The sequence below is a fragment of the Cydia amplana genome, chromosome 2 (assembly GCF_948474715.1).
Source record: "Cydia amplana chromosome 2, ilCydAmpl1.1, whole genome shotgun sequence".
In the NCBI taxonomy this organism is placed as follows: Eukaryota; Metazoa; Arthropoda; class Insecta; order Lepidoptera; family Tortricidae; genus Cydia; species Cydia amplana.
Genome location: NC_086070.1, coordinates 8,823,288 through 8,843,257, shown reverse-complemented (window position 1 = coordinate 8,843,257; position 19,970 = coordinate 8,823,288). Strand labels below are relative to the sequence as shown.

The 19,970-nt window shown below is 42.3% G+C and overlaps 1 protein-coding gene and 1 long non-coding RNA gene across 2 annotated transcripts in view; one reads left to right on the top strand and one right to left on the bottom strand.

Annotated features, from left to right (window-relative positions):
- The window catches only part of LOC134658686 (protein unc-80 homolog), a 72,916-nt gene continuing 52,946 nt past the window's right edge, over positions 1-19,970 (top strand). The window contains exons 1-25 of the mRNA XM_063514344.1: positions 1-142; positions 449-475; positions 1,246-1,266; positions 1,381-1,526; positions 1,992-2,157; positions 2,426-2,642; positions 3,601-3,791; positions 3,895-4,052; positions 4,373-4,472; positions 5,010-5,113; positions 5,382-5,760; positions 5,840-5,979; positions 6,419-6,448; positions 7,318-7,462; positions 7,961-8,158; positions 9,327-9,515; positions 11,044-11,177; positions 12,180-12,418; positions 13,162-13,355; positions 14,356-14,510; positions 15,829-15,958; positions 16,651-16,843; positions 17,707-17,884; positions 18,542-18,636; positions 19,198-19,388. Of these exons, the coding sequence (XP_063370414.1) occupies positions 5-142; positions 449-475; positions 1,246-1,266; positions 1,381-1,526; positions 1,992-2,157; positions 2,426-2,642; positions 3,601-3,791; positions 3,895-4,052; positions 4,373-4,472; positions 5,010-5,113; positions 5,382-5,760; positions 5,840-5,979; positions 6,419-6,448; positions 7,318-7,462; positions 7,961-8,158; positions 9,327-9,515; positions 11,044-11,177; positions 12,180-12,418; positions 13,162-13,355; positions 14,356-14,510; positions 15,829-15,958; positions 16,651-16,843; positions 17,707-17,884; positions 18,542-18,636; positions 19,198-19,388 (3,858 nt within the window). The 5' untranslated portion in view covers positions 1-4. The remainder of the gene's footprint in view (positions 143-448; positions 476-1,245; positions 1,267-1,380; positions 1,527-1,991; positions 2,158-2,425; positions 2,643-3,600; positions 3,792-3,894; positions 4,053-4,372; positions 4,473-5,009; positions 5,114-5,381; positions 5,761-5,839; positions 5,980-6,418; positions 6,449-7,317; positions 7,463-7,960; positions 8,159-9,326; positions 9,516-11,043; positions 11,178-12,179; positions 12,419-13,161; positions 13,356-14,355; positions 14,511-15,828; positions 15,959-16,650; positions 16,844-17,706; positions 17,885-18,541; positions 18,637-19,197; positions 19,389-19,970) is intronic.
- Positions 13,533-18,076, bottom strand: LOC134658855 (uncharacterized). Its single transcript, XR_010097747.1, has 2 exons — positions 17,954-18,076; positions 13,533-13,942 (listed from the first exon to the last, which is right to left on the bottom strand). It is a non-coding gene; the product is annotated as an uncharacterized LOC134658855 (long non-coding RNA).

The following is a 19,970-nucleotide window of genomic DNA, read 5'->3' as shown; positions in this document are numbered from 1 at the left end:
AAACATGAGGGGGCCGATGATGGCGGAAGACGACCAGAACGCGGACGAGATGGTGCCGATCCCCGTGCAGATATTTCTGTGGACGCAGTCGTCGCCGTTCGTGCGGCCACGACTTGGAAAGGTCCACGATGCTGCATGTATGGTAAGTGGACTGTGAACCAGAATCCAGAATACCTATCAGTGTTATCGTTCATAAAAGTTCATCGACTTTTGTGTATAAAAATTGAGATTCGAAAAAAAAATATTGTTTAAGTAGCTCCGAACTACTCAAGGAATACGGTAAACTATTAGAGACTATTATTATCTTACTAACTCTCCAATACCTGGCCACTCAACTCTGAAATGTTTAAGACAATGGGGAGGGTAGATATACCTACTTATAGTAATTTATGTACCTATCTATTGAATTTTATAAACTAAATAAACAATCTAATCAATTTGCCCGCAGTTTTGCCAACGAGCACAAGGCCATCACGTAAGTCTATTTTATCTACTTACACATACCCCTCACATGAACATTATGTACAATTAGAATACTCCTGCTGCCTATTTAATAAAGCTACTCGTATAAGTTACAATTTACAAGCGGAAGTCTCTTTCTATTCCTATGTGTTAGAAAGATACTTCCGCTTGTAAATTGTAACTTGTAGCTTTATTAAATAAGCCACTGTCTTAAAGCACTAACACACGGGTGTATCGGATCACGACCTTGCAATGGTCCAAGGGCTGTTCGATCGAGAGGAAGGGGATCGCCATACGTACGTTAAGGATGCAGCTATGAGTGAAAGCGAGAAAAAGAGATAAGCTGACCGGATCAAAGTTGCCGTCTGGTACGCCAGTCTGTTATAACTATTATAGGAAAACATCTATTCTATAAATGATAAGATATTTTAACAATTATTTAGGTACCTATAGCATTTAGTTAATTTAATTTGCAACTTATCTATTATAAATTAAATACATTATTTTAAACTATTATGTTTCAACAAAACTTGGAAAAGTAAAACTAAAAGGCTTTATTTTAAATAGTAACACAAAAAAATTGCGCGAAATTTGACTGTATTAAATGTCACAATGACATTGACAGTTGTATGATAAATTAACAAAAACATTTAGGTATAATTTTATTATTCACTGAGCATATTATGTGCAGAAACAGATGAATTTGTTTGCTTATTTATTTATATTGTTAAGAACACTGGATACTACTTCATTAATGAATATTTTTCCAACTCTTTCAAAAAGGAGCTAAAGGAGGCTTGTAAGGTAAGACAAGAATGCAATTAACCAATTTCTTTAAAATTATCGTAGTGCCACTAATTTGTGATTTTGATTATAGTGTTAAATTCGAGTTCCTGATGAAGTTTCTTATTATTGCAGTCATTCGAAAAGGTCCTGGTTCAAAACTTGCGTTTTGGCCTATCCATCAGTCTCTCGCAGGCGATAGAAGCGATCCCGCGATGGCGTTTTGTTCAAGCTTCTCTACCACACGTTATGCACTCGTTAGCTGCCGTACTACACAACAGGTACTACAATAAAGTAATTTGATATAGTGCTGGTTGCTTTAGTGAAATATACCTAATATTAATGCCAAGCAGAGACTTAGGAAAATTTTTTGGCACTCTGAAAGATTTATTTATTAATTTTATTTGAAACATAACATACAGCATTACAGTCAAGACCAAATGACTGTACTACTGTACATATCAGATTATAATATATATATAAGATATACACAATATTCAGGAAAGTCAGATCATATAACAATCAACTTTCATCAATCATCCATCACCTCACAGTACCGCAGACATCTGATACACAACCATCCATCGACTTGCAAACATATCACATACTGCATGTCAGAAGATCACAAGTTCGAATCTTGCTTGACATAGTAAATTATTATGTACAAAAGTGAATCAATCAATTTTTAGTTATAAGTTGTAACTCTTAACTGAGATAAGTATATAATAAGTTTTTATTTTTTCTAGGGTAAAAGACAATATGTCAAGCCTCGGCAATGTGGAGACGAAACTTCTGTACACAATGCACTGGATCATACTTGATGCATCTGACGAGTGCTCGGAGGCCGACTATGAAGCTGGCATTTTTCACACAAACCCTTTCCACTACCTGTTCTCCATTCCTATAATGACGGTAAATACCTTGTCTTTAAGATAATCCCTAGGTACATTCAGGATCAAATAGTGATAGCCAATGTGGCAGAATATATTGTAACATACCTAGTTGAAATAAGGGTTCAACCATTGAAATAAGGATAACTTGATATATTTCGCCACTTTATATTTAATGAAGACTGGTACCTACTGTCTTAATAGTCATTTTCAATACATGTTATTTAGTGAACACAAAACATTTTTATATGTAGGTCATTAATTCATTTATTTCCTTTTCTTTGTTCCAGCTATTTGTTTTTCTATTTGCTCCGATCGCAGGTAACTTAAAAGAGTCAGATTTCACAAATAACTTCCGTTTGGAGAATGGTCTGAAGATTTGGCAAGGCTTTTGGGAGTACAGGCACCCTGATGCCCCCTGTTTCACCACACTTGTGAAGCCCAAACCAAAACCTTTAGGGAGTAAAGTTACCAAAAGACCACAACATGGAGATGTGTTTTTAGGACGTAAGTATGAAATTTATAGAATTACTAGATCATCTATCCTCCTAAGTCCCTGCGTAGAAAGTTTTGTACATATTCCAAAAAATATTTTGACCTTTAATTGAGTAACTAAGGTTTCCAAATTCAAAAACAAAACAAATGCTTCTGGGTCTCAGGAGGCTATTATAAATTCTTAAGAATTATGCTGGCTAGTTACTCTCTGCCAATATCTTGTTTTTCTCGTAGGTTGTGATAGTGATTTTTTTACAATTAAATATTTGTTGCGTTCCGAAAAGTTTAAAAAGTAGAACATTCAAATGTATATAAATAGTAAATAGTTTCATTGTACACACATACCTATTGCCGTTGTCTATTGTTGTAAATCTTAAATTGGCTTTGTTAACAAAAAAGCATCAAAAAATTCCAAATCCCCGAAATACTCTAATATTGAAATTGTAGAAGTGGAAGGTAAACGTGCCTTTAAAATACTTCTAATAATAAAATTGGGAAGGAGAAAGAGCGAAAGCAAAACTAGCGGATAAAATATTTTATATTGACAGCAAGAATAACAACCATGCGTCTCTAGGGACTCAATGCGCCTGCGGGCAGAGAGTGCAATACATGGCTTGCAGCCGAGGGCCGATCGTTAGACCGTCCATACGGCGCGCAGCGCTTACAGCTGAATTTACAAAATTTGTTTGTAATAAAATATGTACAATCATCATCATCACCACAAAATGAAATCTTAAATTAATGAGTCATATTGGGAATGCCATTATTTTTCGAAAATAATTTACCTAATCGTAATCAATTCGACTTTTGGGGAATACCTAAATGTTTTGGTCTTAATTTTTATTGGTCAGGAACGTAGTACCTATGCAGTTAATAATACCATTATTCTTTAAATCCAGTAACTAATGCCATAAGATAAATAAATAATATCTTATTTTGTTTTATAATTTGATTGACATGTTATTTTTAGGTAAACCTTCAAAAGAGGATGGGGGAACATTAAATGGTAGCCCTCCAAGTCAAACTGTATCTATGTCCCAATCAGAGGTTCCATCTAAACAAGGTAGTACAGAGGATGAGCCATGGCTTTCATCTCCAAAAGACACCATATTCCCAGAAACTATACCAGAAGAAAGCTCAAGTACTGAAGAGGAGCATGTGGTGAGTCAAACTTCAACTCTTATCACTGAGTAAAAAAGTAGGATTTTTTTTTAACTATGACTTTCAAAAACTTAAAAAACTTTCAAAAATATTTTTTTTACAGTTTATTTATCGTCTGCCGAGCGAGGTATGCAGTGGGGCTGTAAAAGAAGCATATACAGTGTATTCTGCTGATCCCAGTCTCTTTCAAGTTCGTAAAGCTGATGGAACTAAACAGCCAATTCCAGGCATCAAGCCACTGCCACAGGTCACAAAGATGAGGTAATTGATTGTGTATAAAAAAATTACAACGTATATGTAATCCTTTGTTTTATTTTTAAAAATATAATCACAAATTTAAAAAACTGGCCATTATTTAAGAAAAATCCTTGCTGAAGACACCGGGAATTCACCTGGGGCATCATGGCTGTTTTTAATCTTTACTGAGAAGAAGAGGGGTTTTGTCACGCAGTGACGATGTCACCCCTGTAATGTGTTGGCGTTTCAACAACATTTATAAACGCTACAAACATTTCGTAATTATCAGAACACAAGACAAAAATGAGAGTTTATATTATTAACCGGTTAATAATAATTTGCAGCTCATCAGATAAGGAGTCTCTGTCGGATAGTGGTTCCGCCTCGAAGCCTAAACCAACACCGAGTCCCATGGACAAACCGTGTTCAGCTAAGCAGGCACATGTATGTGGTTATATAGATTGGAATGAAATCATTAAAAAGTTACATAATGTATTAAACTTCAGCACTAAAAAATACCATTCAAACTTATAACAGTAGGTACCTAAAATGCTGAATGAATGTGAGAACTACAAGAGCTAAAATGAAACTCGTAGATAGGTATATTTACTCCCAATAACATCCTACATATTGGCGCCTGCCTGGTATATACAGTCCTACAAACTGTTATTCCTAGTTGTATTGCTTAACTTCAAACTCGGCTAAATCCATTCGACCCTTTCAGCAAATACCCACCCTACCCTATTACCTATTCTTGGCAGCGCCGCGGCCCTTCAGGCCCCACTCGCAGTATAAGCTGTAACTGGCCCCAGGAGCGGCCAAACAGTAAAACATTATGTCAAAAAAAAATTACTTCTTAATACCAAAATCGCATAAGCTGACAGATGGGTTTACCGAGTTTGAAGTTAAGCTACTTATTTTTTCTACCATTTCGTTAAGACTTAAGAGGTTTCAAATGTATACGTTTATTACCTTTGGCAGGTATCATCAGCTACTTTCCTAGACGTCGCCACGCTTAGGTGCCTGTTCACGACGCAGTGGACCGAGGATGGCGTCCACTGGGCCCTGCACTACCTATACAACAGGTGTTTATTCATATATTTATTGGTTTTACGATGGAGCAAAGTTGTTGTTTAACCTCTCGTGCTAATATTGATACCCGAACAAGAGAATAGATCCTGTAATTGAACCACGAGTGTAGCGAGTGGTTCGAAAAGTGTAATCTTGAGAATTGCGAGGATTTCAAGGGACGAAGGTTAAACAAACTTTACTACATACCAAGTAACTTTACTACTTTTTGACTTTATCTTTTACCTAATGCAAATGCTCACTTCAAAACTTCTCACTTTTCAGATTACGCGACATATGCGATGACCTATCTAAACAAACACAACCGAGAAGAAGAAGTAATTCCCTGCCCATTCCCAAAATAGAAGTTTCCATATATCAAAGCCCCGAAATGAAGAAAAGGGATTCTCTAAAAAACTTAATGGAAGCCCCCGATTTAAAGGAGTCCCCGGTTACAGAGATATCTTACCCGCCCGCTTCCCCCAAACTCGAGGAAGAACCCCTGACGAGACGTGCGAGTGAAAAAGTTAAAAGGAAAATGAAAATGGCCGATCTCAAAGCTTTTGTAGAAACAAAAATGTTCTCGAAATCGGAAAAGGCATTAGAGAAAATTGGACACGATGATCACAAGTTCAGTTTTCATACTGCCGTAAGAATGCTATCTGTAGATATTTTTTTTTTATTACCTCTTTATTGCTTTATATTTGCGCACAGGGTGTAAATTAACGCAAGTACTTTTTCAGGAGTATCATAGAAGTTTGGATAATAATGAAGATAGACCGAATTCTGCTTTAGGATCTCAGTTCCCGGCGATAGCCCCTCATCTAACCGGCGACCTCCTGCCCTGTAATCTGATCAAAGGCAAAAGTATGCCTAGTCTTAGGTGAGTAAATGTCTATTAATTATAGTTCATTATTTTTACCGTTTAGCTATCCCCTTCCAATATTACCTATGCATTTGCAAAGTATATCATTGTCAAAACTAAGAGCAGGTGGAACTAGTAATTTTAAACACATTCTGGCAAGTTACAAATTTTAGGGCGTTTGAAGTTGTGAGCTATGGTATTTATGATAGAAGCTTTTTTCCATTCCATAGGATCTTTAATTCGCTAGATTTAAATGCTAATTAGCGCGGATTTTGCATTCCATTCGAATTAGAGCTAAGAAATTGTATTTAATTTTTTTTTCTAATCAGGCACAGCATGATTTAAACCTCCTCACGTTTCTCTGACATTTCCTGTTTAAAAATATGTATTTTCTCTTTCTCCCGTGTTGTTAACGCTTTATCCCGTACTTTATTGTGGACGAACGTTGGGTCGCTAGCTGTCTGATAGACGAGCTAGCCTCCAATGGGTAAGTGAAGTATTTCCGAAGACAGTAGGTACCTAGTCGCTTCGTTGTAGATGCAAGCCTGTCTTGGCCGGCTCTTCCGGTTGTCGCGTATTTTACTTTACGCCTAGATTTTTTAATTAAGTAATTTAGAGCGGGCGCGCTATCTGACTAGGCTTAGACAAGTTAACAATTACTTTGATACAACTTGAGCACAAGAACACACACTAAACACGCACAAACATCAAAGTGGTTGTATACACGCACAAAGTTCACCAGGTAACATGCAGTTCATATGCGTATATTTCAGTGCTAAGTTTTTTGTAGATTGCCTTTTAGTTCTATATATCCGCATTAAATTGTAGTTAAACAGATAAGCATAATATTAAACAATCACGCATCACGCCTAAACATCAGGGTAATGGATAGAGACGCACCTATACGTGTAAGCGACAATATCTATATTTATTTATCTTGCTTAGCCGATAACTGCTTTCGTCTCTTTTATACTAGTTAGGATGTGGGTTGCATTCGGCACTAAATCGCTTTCATTCAAAAACATGTAAATAAGAATCTACTGTGTTCAAATAAATCAAAACATGGCATGTTATAGAGAAATACTTGCTGCAATACTTCATAGCATGAGCACAGAAAATACAGTAGAACGTATCTAAACCACGGGACAACCCGTTATAAAAATCGCATTGGCTTTTGTGATTCTAAATTTATATCCGATAACAAATGAAGTTGGTGTCACAGCGGGTCTAGCACAACCGATCGCGTGACTAAAGTCCTGAGCTCAAAAAACCATCCACCTCTTGCGATATGACGGCCAGTGCTAGTCCCTCAGAAAATTTGTTATTCTTTTAATTAGAAAGAGAACGGTATTGCAGGTACATTGGAGAGATAAAGACGGAGCGAGCGCACGGGTATGCGGGTGCTATGCCCACAAACATGCAAAAGAAGAAGAATCCGATTATAACCGTCACGGAGCACACGCCCACTCCGTCACCGGACTATCTTTCCAAAACTCAACAGGTATTACATATAAGTATAATTTAATTACGTATACGCTTAAATCTTTGTGCGATTATAGCATGAGCGCATGCAGTTTGAATTTTTATAATATGACGTAGTGTCAAATAACTAACGGAGCATTAAACAGCGCATCGGACCCTGCCGATACCTCAAATGATTTGAAAATAGTATAACAAATACCCAGCTAACCAGTGCACCAAATAGTTTTTAATTTCCAAAGCTTCCCATTTACCTATTTAGTTTGTGTAATTGTCAATAGCTCTTTGCTACTTGTAAAGCTCATTTTCGACGATTTTTCGTCTGTCCAGACCGGCTGAATGCGCCGATCGCGCGCCATTCGCGAACCACTCACCGCAACTGCGATACACTCAGAAATTCACACATGCATTTAGCGATATTATTACAAACCTTTCGCAGATGACACTAGTGGCGCGTTCACCAGATATGAACGCGCGTTTTAAATAATAAGCATTGTGGTAACCCGTGTAATTTACGCAGGGCTCGCTAGAATCGCAGATGGACTCCGTGAGCATGGTGGGCTCGCCGCACATGGTCTCGCCGGAGCGCAAGCCGAGCCTCACGCGCTCGCAGACCGACTCCAACATCACGTACGTCGTCGAGGAGGTGCAGGAGGCGCCCGGCTCCATACACTACATCACTAAAGACGGGGAAATTGACTTTCAAGTCGTGTTAAAGGTATTATAAAAGTTATCAGTTAGTTACTCCGTGAGCATGATGGGCTCGCCGCACATGGTCTCGCCGGAGCGCAAGCCGAGCCTCACGCGCTCGCAGACCGACTCCAACATCACGTACGTCGTCGAGGAGGTGCAGGAGGCGCCCGGCTCCATACACTACATCACTAAAGACGGGGAAATTGACTTTCAAGTCGTGTTAAAGGTATTACAAAAGTTATCAGTTAGTTACTCCGTGAGCATGATGGGCTCGCCACACATGGTCTCGCCGGAGCGCAAGCCGAGCCTCACGCGCTCGCAGACCGACTCCAACATCACGTACGTCGTCGAGGAGGTGCAGGAGGCGCCCGGCTCCATACACTACATCACTAAAGACGGGGAAATTGACTTTCAAGTCGTGTTAAAGGTATTACAAAAGTTATCAGTTAGTTACTCCGTGAGCATGATGGGCTCGCCACACATGGTCTCGCCGGAGCGCAAGCCGAGCCTCACGCGCTCGCAGACCGACTCCAACATCACGTACGTCGTCGAGGAGGTGCAGGAGGCGCCCGGCTCCATACACTACATCACTAAAGACGGGGAAATTGACTTTCAAGTCGTGTTAAAGGTATTACAAAAGTTATCAGTTAGTTACTCCGTGAGCATGATGGGCTCGCCACACATGGTCTCGCCGGAGCGCAAGCCGAGCCTCACGCGCTCGCAGACCGACTCCAACATCACGTACGTCGTCGAGGAGGTGCAGGAGGCACCCAGCTCCATACACTACATCACTAAAGACGGGGAAATTGACTTTCAAGTCGTGTTAAAGGTATTATAAAAGTATTCGGTAAGCTAAGAATCGCCTAGTTAGAAAAGCGTTTTAGTAAATAACCTATAAACGTAACGTAAAGCAATGTATGTTGATTTTATAAATGAATATACAAGTTTTGGGCATCTGTCGAAGTCTAAGCAATGTTATAAAGCCAACCACCTGCCTCATCACCCTGTGTTGAAGGACAGTGAATCCACTCGCTTAAGCCCAGTATTCAATGCTAGTAGTTAGATGGTTGGACAGACAGACGCACGAGTGATCCTATAAGGGTTCTGTTTTTTCCTTTTGAGGTACGGAACCCTAAAAACTGTTGGAGCAGGTTGGTACCTGTATAACATTTTAAATGTAAAATCTATTTCAGGCCGTTTACTCAGTATGTGTAATGGACAGTCACTACATATCGATTCGCGTGATGGAAGTAATACTGAACCTGGTCGACACGCTCATGGAGTTGGGGGTCCATAAGAACTGGAACAGCACCAACGTTGAAGACAACCTGCCTGGCAGTGTCGACCCCTTCACCGAGTTTATGAAGGATAAGGATAACAAGGTAAAGTTTAAAATATTATTATCTTTTTGAACGCCTTAGACGATATATTGCCACGCCACGATGTCAAATAACATCCACCCACTGACAATCCAACCTCTAGACTGAGCTTAGGCCATTTCTTTCATGAAACCGATGCTGCCAAAAATACGGGGGTGCGGGGGGACGAGGCGAGCGAATCCCGTGCCGTGATTGGTCCGTTCAAAGACACGGACCAATCACGGCACGGGATTGACTCGAAGATGGAGTAAAGCTTTGGATTCCTCCGAAAACGGTGCCGTCATATTACGGCCGCTATATAGCGTTGACTGACGTCACTAGAACGTTGTCTATGTAAACAAGTTAGCGCGGTTTCCTAGACGGCGTTACGTTACGTTGATTGTCAACGTAACGTAAGATGACGGCCGTCATGACGGTGTCGCTATCGACACCGTCATGACGGACGAAACTATTTTCGTGAACGTTTTATTAGATAGCGGTGACGCCATTTTGAATAAATGACACGAGATTTGAATAAATGATTCCGTACTACGATTATTTTCCTCTTCTGATGATATTTCATCCTCCAAGTAAATTATAGATGATCAAGCAAATCTTGCCAGTAGGAAAAGGCGCGAAATTCAAATTTTCTATGGGACGTTATCCCATCGCGCCTACATTTTTCAAATTTGCCGCTTTGACCTTGGTGGATGACGGTGTGTTATGACGCCGTGGTACTTTCCACATGTCGCCACCGTAAAGACGGCCGTCTTTTGCAGCCGCTATATGACGGCCGTCATATGACGGCACCGTTTTCGGAGGAATCCAAAGCTTAACGCTACCGTATGTGTGGCAGAGGGGGTAGCGCGACTATGCTATGTCTAGAGGTTGGATTGTCTGTGCATCCACCAGTCAATATGTTTAATACAATAGATATCTACAAGAATTGCACGCTTCTAAAGAAAGGACGCTTAGCAAGAGGAATTTCGAGTACCACCTTTTCCTATTTCTAACGCACGCGCAAAATTATATTGCTGTCCCGCTCATGATGCTGTCGTTCAATGACACTGTGAGAGCGGGGCAGCAACATACATACCGATTACCGAAGCCTCAAAGGGCGTAAGGGACAAAATGGCGAAAATGAGTTATGAACGCAGTTACAAAGTGTAACTGCGTTCATAATTCATTTTCGCCATTTTGTCCCTTACGCCCTTTGAGCCTACGGTAGTCGATAGGATAAGAAGAGGTGGGTGAATTTACGAAATTCCTCGTGGTCGGAGTCCTTTCTTTGTCAAATAAGGTTTGAAATTTTTTATTGTTATACCTGCTCTAAAACTAAATTTTAAAATAAAGCTTTCATCGGCTTATAAAAATCAAATAGACTTATCGTTTAGCTATTTTAGCTTATATCTGAAACGCGCAAATTACGTAAATACCTACGTATTAGGTATACCAGTAACACCTCACCCAAAACTTCATTAACGTCAAGCAATAAAAATGCATGTATCAAAATGTATTTTGTTAGGTACTAAAATACCGTGTGTTGTTCTAGGGTAGAGACTCCGGGCTACCTTGCGCGCAGAGCCAAGATTCTACGAACGTGGACACCGGCGACAGCACCAAGGAAAAGAGAGAGGAAGAGGACCTGGACTGCCCTTATTATATGTTACTGCATATCATTCTCAGGTAACTACGATTATTACACGCAACGCATCTCGCTCGCACCGATATGTAAGTCCTACAAGCGACATTCACGTTTATGTTAACAAAGCAGGTACTGGGGTAGTGGGGAGTTAGAGACCCACGTTGTGAAAAACTGTTTCCATGAGATTTCAAACCAATTCGTAACTTGTTTTTTATATCCCATTGCTAACATTTGTATAATTAAAGCAGACAGTGTACACCGACATAATTTATCTGACAAAACTGCACAGTGTAAGCTAAGTGTAAGGCCTGAGTGGACGCTCGAAGCGGAGCTTTCGGCGGGGCGTGCAGCGTGGCGTCGGGCTCACGCGTGATGTGAGCAGCGTGCACTAAGGCCGCTCCTATACACTTGCATTTGTTTAACATGCACGCCGCACGCCCCGCCCCGCTGCACGCCCAATTCGAGCGTCCACTCAGGCCTTACACTAAGCTATAAGTCTGCACGCCAAATGCTACGTCCAGTATGACGCGGGCATACCTTGTCACTACCAAGTCGGTGCTAGACTATACCTTTAAAGAACAACATTAACTGAGTGTAAAGCCTGAGTGGACGCTCGAGTTGGGCGTGCAGCGGGGCGGGGCGTGCGGCGTGCATGTTAAACAAATGCAAACGTATAGGAGCAGCCTTAGTGCACGCTGCTCACATCACGCGTGAGCCCGACGCCACGCTGCACGCCCCGCCGAACGCTCCGCTTCGAGCGTCCACTCAGGCCTTACACTGATACATAGACTAGGAATCCTCTAGACTGAGCATAGTAACGCTACCCCCTCTGCCACTTATACGGTAGTTTTACTCCATCTTCGAGTCAATCCCGTGCCGTGATTGGTCCGTGTCTTTGAACGGACCAATCACGGCACGGGATTCGCTCACCTCGTCCCCCCGCACCCCCGTATTTTTGGCAGCATCGGTTTCATGAAATAATTGCTCTAAACTCAGTCTAGAGGATTCCTAGTCTATGCACTGATACCTATCCATCTTTTCAGGTTACTCCGCCAGCTAGGCTGTTCTCACGGCTGCGCCACGGCTCTCCGCTGCCCCATCGCTGACACCCTTCGAATCCAAGCCAAGAAGTCCCTTCGGCAACTGAGAACAGCATCTGTCTCCAAGTTTACGCTGAGACTGAAGGAGATGACGAAGTTTGCTCCTATTAAAGAGGTGTTGGATAACCTGCACTCTACCATCGGGTTTTGCGCCGAGCCATCAATGATGGTATCGCCTATGAGTAAGTTCATTACATTTAATGATACACGTGATCTGTCTGCCAATAAACTGTCGCAAATATGCATTCTTGAAAACTAATTATGTATTTACGGCACTTGCAATTGGAACTCTCGGTCCTTGGTCGTCAGACACCAAAAAACCGGCCAAGTGCGAGTCGGACTGGCGCACGGAGGGTTCCGCACTACCAACCAAAAAATACAGCAAAACAAGCAAAAAAACGGTCACCCATCCAAGTACTGACCCCGCCCGACGTTGCTTAACTTCGGTCAAAAATCACGTTTGTTGTATGGGAGCCCCACTTAAATCTTTATTTTATTCTGTTTTTAGTATTTGTTGTTATAGCGGCAACAGAAATACATCATCTGTGAAAATTTCAACTGTCTAGCTATCACGGTTCGTGAAATACAGCCTGGTGACAGACGGACGGACGGACGGCCGGACCGTTTTTACCCGTTGGGTACGGAACCCTAAAAACTAGTAAAATAAATTTCTACCAAACTAGTCTGGGTGTCTAGCGACCTACGAGCTGCCGCATTTTTTGCCCAAAAACTCAGCCTCACTGTGCAGAGGGGGAACGCGGCCAGTGTCCTGGGAACAATGCCTCAGGCTAATTTAGGATTAGATTTTTGATTTATTTTGTTATTTAAGCTATGTTATTAATAAATAACGCTTAAGCTAGAAACGGATCTACTCCTTAAACAAGTAGCCCAATGTACCCAAATGTACTGAGATTTCCCCGTCCAGATCAACAAAAGCGCAACATGTCCAAGTCGCCGGACATGAGCCACCTGCAGAGCGGGTACGCGACCAACTTCGGCGCGGGCCAGGGGCCCAACGACAACCGCGCCGTCGAGACCTTCGTCGTCGAGTCCACCTTCCGGGTGCTCGTCACCAGGTTCGCCGCCATGCACAAGGAGCTCAAGATGCTCGACAATGCGGTGAGATTTTAATATAAAAAAAGCGGCCAAGTGCGAGTCGGACTCGCCCATGAAGGGTTCCGTATTTAGGCGATTTATGACGTATTAAAAAAAAACTACTTACTAGATCTCGTTCAAACCAATTTTCGGTGGATGTTTACATGGTAATGTACATCATATATTTTTTTTAGTTTTATCATTCTCTTATTTTAGAAGTTACAGGGGGGGGGACACACATTTTACCAGTTTGGAAGTGTCTCTCGCGCAAACTATTCAGTTTAGAAAAAAATGATATTAGAAACCTCAATATCATTTTTGAAGACCTATCCATAGATACCCAACACGTATGGGTTTGATGAAAAAAAAATTTTTGAGTTTCAGTTCGAAGTATGGGGAACCCCAAAAATTTATTGTTTTTTTTTCTATTTTTGTGTGAAAATCTTAATGCGGTTCACAGAATACATCTACTTACCAAGTTTCAACAGTATAGTTCTTATAGTTTCGGAGAAAAGTGGCTGTGACATACGGACGGACAGACAGACAGACAGACATGACGAATCTATAAGGGTTCCGTTTTTTGCCATTTGGCTACGGAACCCTAAAAATGGCTATTAACACATTCAGTGCCAGCGCCTGCTACACGCTACGAGCATAGCCGATAACATGGGAAAACCGTATATAGCGAAAAGCGACTACGGATTGTGCACCCGCCTGGCGGGTTGCTGGCAGTGAATGCGTTAAGGTACTTACCAAAATTACCGTCACAGCCCGTGAGCTATAACATTTGGGCCTCGGAAAGGAATCGGGAGAGCCGAAGGCGTGGTCGCGGTCGAATCATAAAGTTTAGAGAACTCTATCTTAGGAAATTCAGACATGGGTTACAAATAATCCGATCAATAATAATCAAAAGCCATGTGACACTAATTCCAAATAAGGGACGATTGAGGAAAGGTTCATTGCACAAATAAGTAACTGTCAACCATCGATGCCATAGTGCCTATAGGTATATATTCTTTCACAGAACCTGTACTTACAAGTGCGACTCCTACTGAGCTACGTTCACGAAGTCCACGGCGGGGAGTTCCGGGTGGTGGCTCTGAGCGGGCTGCTCGACACCGCGGAGCGCCCAGACAGCCAGCCGAAGGAGGCCAACATGCAGACCACTCGCGTCATAAGGTACTTCACAGAGTTACGTTCACGGAGTCCACGGCGGGGAGTTCCGGGTGGTGGCTCTGAGCGGGCTGCTCGACACCGCGGAGCGCCCAGACAGCCAGCCGAAGGAGGCCAACATGCAGACCACTCGCGTCATAAGGTACTTCACAGAGTTACGTTCACGGAGTCCACGGCGGGGAGTTCCGGGTGGTGGCTCTGAGCGGGCTGCTCGACACCGCGGAGCGCCCAGACAGCCAGCCGAAGGAGGCCAACATGCAGACCACTCGCGTCATAAGGTACTTCACAGAGTTACGTTCACGGAGTCCACGGCGGGGAGTTCCGGGTGGTGGCTCTGAGCGGGCTGCTCGACACCGCGGAGCGCCCAGACAGCCAGCCGAAGGAGGCCAACATGCAGACCACTCGCGTCATAAGGTACTTCACAGAGTTACGTTCACGGAGTCCACGGCGGGGAGTTCCGGGTGGTGGCTCTGAGCGGGCTGCTCGACACCGCGGAGCGCCCAGACAGCCAGCCGAAGGAGGCCAACATGCAGACCACTCGCGTCATAAGGTACTTCACAGAGTTACGTTCACGGAGTCCACGGCGGGGAGTTCCGGGTGGTGGCTCTGAGCGGGCTGCTCGACACCGCGGAGCGCCCAGACAATCAATCAATCAAAATCAAAATATCTTTATTTGCTAGAATATGGTACAAGGCAAGATCTGCTCGACACCGCGTAGCGCCCAGACAGCCAACCGAAGGAGGCCAACATGCAGACCACACGCGTCATAAGGTACTTCACAGTTACGTTAACGAGTCAATCAAGGCGAGGTTCCAAACATTTTTCATAGTACTGATTTAAACTTTGCGATTTTTACACATTATTAAATTGTACAACGGGACTTAATCGCGTATCTAAGTTTTTAAGATTTACCTCCGACGTTTCGAGGACGACGTTGGTCTCGGAGAAGACCACGGGGACAACGCCGTCCTCGAAACGTCGGAGGTAAATCTTAAAAACTTGGATACGCGATTAAGTCCCGTTGTACAATTTAATTTTTCATAGTCTCTCAGGGAAGGACCACCACTTGCCAATTTCTGGAGAGACATTAGGTCTGTCTCTTCGGGAGATAAAGTGAAAAGAAAACCGATGTCGTACTTTATTATCTTTTAGGTACTTTTATGCAATACAATACTCTATATTGCACTCCTTACTCAGTTTAAGTATAGGTACAGTTACAGAAACTAGCAAATCACTCCATTCATGCACTTATTCTTTTTTGAATATTTGTATTCTACCTAAATATAAAATTAGTAAATATTTAATGTAAATTAACAATTGACAGGCATATACCTCGCAGTCAAGACGACGAGCGCGGCTCTGACACAGGGGCGGACTCGGGCTGCGCTGCCGATGACAGGAGTCATAAGAAGTTCAACTTCAAGAAGAGGAGCACTTCATCTACGGGGGCACATGTAAGTTACTCGGGCGTATCAAAATATCATTATTACACCCCGTGATCAATGAAGGAATCCATTGAAAGAACATTTATAGGTAAGCACCCTAATTTTGTATTCTGTGCATAACCATGAAATATGCAACTTATAATTTTACTAAAAAATATATACCCATTAAAATCACAATAAATAGCCCTGCGCAAAAATAGTGTTTGTTTTGAAAAAATTGAACTCTTCAGATAACCTAATTTCATGTTTATCTTCCCAATCTCGCATAGTTCAATTATAACCAGTAGAATTTTGGTTAGAAATAAGTTCTGGCGTAGTTATGTGGCTGGAGGCGAATTTAGGCTTTCTAGTTTTGCCAAGCCGTTTTTGAAATGAATTGCGGCATTGATTGTCACAATATGCCAATTTTACAAAGGCATTGAGAGATGAGTTCTCCTACAGATGGCATACGTCATTTTTGAGTAGTTGAAATGATCACATTCTGTCAATAAATCAAATTTCATTGACCGTTTTCCGGCATCTTGCCACTCTAAGGGCTCATTTAGACGGTGCGAGAACTCGTATGCGAGTTTCATTACATTGAGGTGTTTGATTAGTGTGCTGAATAGATGTAACCTCAATAGTCTGCAATGTAACTAAAATCGTATACGAGTTCGCGCGCTGTCTAATTGAGCCCTAATGTTTTACCCGTTTTTATACAGAGTCTACTGGAGACCGAGGGTGGGTCGGAGTCGGCCAGCCAGTCGCCGCTGTCGGTGCGCACGCGCCGCTACCCGCTGACGCCGCGCCAGTCCGAGCGCACCATCCCCTCCACCTCGTCAGCTGACATGACGCCCCACCATAAGATATCGCACGCCAAATCTGTGCCCTCCAAGTTCCACTTCAGCGGTTTAGGTAACAAATGCAATACATATTTAAAATTTTAATTAGTTATGTATGTTACTCAGCGACCCTTAAAGAGGATTTCAATCTAGGAAACAAGAATGGTCGTCAACATGTAATTCACAACCTACTTTATTTTCGGAATCTGTACCACCTACAAATCTCATCTAATCTATCTAATACCTTTAAACGAGCAATTCTTGTTTATTTATATATTTATTTATTTATATATATATTTCGGGGATCTCGGAAACGACTCTAACGATTTCGATGAAATTTGCTATATGGGGGTTTTCGGGGGCGAAAAATCGATCTAGCTAGGTCTTATCTCTGGGAAAACGCGCATTTTCGAGTTTTTATATGTTTTCCGAGCGAAGCTAGGTCACCCAGATATTTATTAATTATTTTCACTATTTTAATGGTGACACCTATGAACAGTATGGACACTTTTCATCTGTTGCATTGGCTACGTGCGACGTTGGTGGTGGGGGTAATACAAGCGACGCCAACGCACGACTCGGTGAATTTTCATATTTATGAACTATCGTAGAACGACATCTTCATACGAGTACTGTTTGGCAGCTGCCAACTGTCAAATAAGCAATATCTCCCACACTCACTAGGGCGGCACCACACAATCATACACGGAGTGAATAGTAGGAGCGTGATCAAACCACCTTGGACCTATTGCATACAAAATTGTTACATACCTTGTTTTATCATTGAAAGGAACATTGCACGTTTCAAAATTAAGCTATTGTTAATGTATTCGGCAACAAGGACAGTTTTTTCTTTTTTCCTTTAAAGGTTCTTTAGTCAATCAATATTTAAATAATGGATTTAACTAGTCAGTTAATTACTTGCGTGTTCTTCAGTGAACTGGTTCCGGCATAAGCCGCAATCGGCGTCTCTGCTGCGTAACGGCGGCGGTTCCGGCGAATCTCTGCCCATTTCTGGCAGCATGATCTCACTGGCGCGGCCAAATCTCGCCGCGCAGCCGATACCTAGCCGCCCCGTCCACGTCAAACGCCGCGTCGGCTACACGCTTAATAGGTACGTTTGCTGCGTTACTGTGACCAATCCAAGTGGGTCAGTATGCGGTCTGAGGTGCGCGCGACTTACTTTTCTTACTTATGATTCGTAACCGCTGCACCGGTTGTTATGATACTTTGTATACTGGTTTTAAATACCCTAATGCATATGTACATTTCGGCTTTGTCCAACGGCTAGGGACACACTGTATTTGGGTTGGGCTGTCGTCATCTGACGATTATTTAATATGAATTGTGTATCAAATATAATTCAATATTTCTCGTGAAATATAAAGTACATTTTAAGCTGCTGGACTAATGGTTTGTATCAGGTATTAACTTTATCAATTAAAACATTTTGTAACTGACTATATTTTTCACCAAAATTTACGCTTAAATTTTGTAGGTTATTACAATTCGTAGTCTGCTTAACACGATTTGAGCTTTGTACTTATACGCTCTGTATTTGTGGTAAAGATTTTAGAAAACATTGTCAGGTGCTTTGGCTTAATTCCGAATGTTTGTCTTTACAAAATCTGCTCTACGAGTGTTTTATAGAGTACTTTTTAAGTTTAGTATCATTATCATTAGATACAAATAGTTTTTTTAAGTACCTACTGCTCGGAATTATTCCAAAGCTCCCCATTGTGTTTTCATAAATTGAGTCATTTATTTTCAGAGCTCGCAAACGAGTCGAAGACAGATTGAACCGATTTGGTCTCAGAAAGATGGGGAAGAAAAGAGACGGCAGCATCGAGGAAACTAGTGGCGGATGTAAGGGTACCTTATACATATATTTTATTTTGAAATTGCGGAATTCATTTTGCTCCTGTATGTTTTTGTAACACACAGTCGTTGATTAAATCTAATGACCAACAAAATTACCTTTCACAAAATTTATTTTACTTAAAGTCTGTTATATTCTAGTTATTACCTAATCTACTTCCCGATCTTCTCGTATTATACTAAAATTCGATTGGGATAGCAGTCACACCTGGATTATAAAAACAGGGATTAAATGCTTTGTGGCGAAAAAGCCACAAAAATCCAATAGTGCCTATACAAATTTGGATCTATGTACTCGTATTTATTATGTCCAAAACATTGACATAAAATATCGTTTACGCACAGACTCAAACAAAATTCGTCGAAAATATGATCATTGATCAAGTAGTTGCAATTGTGTTCAAGATTCAATGACAAATATACGCGTAAAATAACTATTTCACCTACAATAATTGAATACTGTGGTTACACAGGTATATCGTAAGAGTTCTATGGACATAATGATAGCTGTCTACGATCCCTGGTATTATCCGAGTCAACATTCCACAGATATGTCCCGCCGCGGCTCGGCCGAGGGCGGCTCGGGCGGCGGCGAGTCGGAGGTGGTGGTGTTGAAGCGGCGGCGGCTGGTGGCGGCGGCGCCTCTGTACGCGGGCCTGGCGCGCTTCAGCTTTCTACTCGACGCCACACAGCCCGGTGCCACGCCTGATGCGCTCTTCATGGCCGCACTGCTGGACTTGGTGAGCACTTTACCTATAAGTGTAAGGCCTGAGTGGACGCTCGAAGCGGAGCGTTCGGCGGGGTGTGCAGCGTGGCGTCGGGCTCACGCGTGATGTGAGCAGCGTGCACTAAGGCCGCTTGCATTTGTTGAACATGCACGCCGCACGCCCCGCCCCGCTGCACGCCCAACTCGAGCGTCCACTCAGGCCTTACACTAAAGTCAGATGCGGTGCGTAAGCCACAGTGCCGTTGTACGTCGGCCCGGTGAGCTTTAGCTTGCTGCTCGACGCCACGCAACACGATGCCACGCCTGATGCGCTTGGTGAGCACATCACTACATAGTATAAAACAAAGTCGCTTCCCGCTGTCTGTCTATATGTATGCTTAGATCTTTAAAACTACGCAACGCATCTTGATGCGGTTTTTAGGGTTCCGTAGCCAAATGGCAAAAAACGGAACCCTTATAGATTCGTCATGTCTGTCTGTCTGTCTGTCCGTCTGTCCGTCCGTATGTCACAGCCACTTTTTTCCGAAACTATAAGAACTATACTGTTGAAACTTGGTAAGTAGATGTATTCTGTGAACCGCATTACGATTCTCAC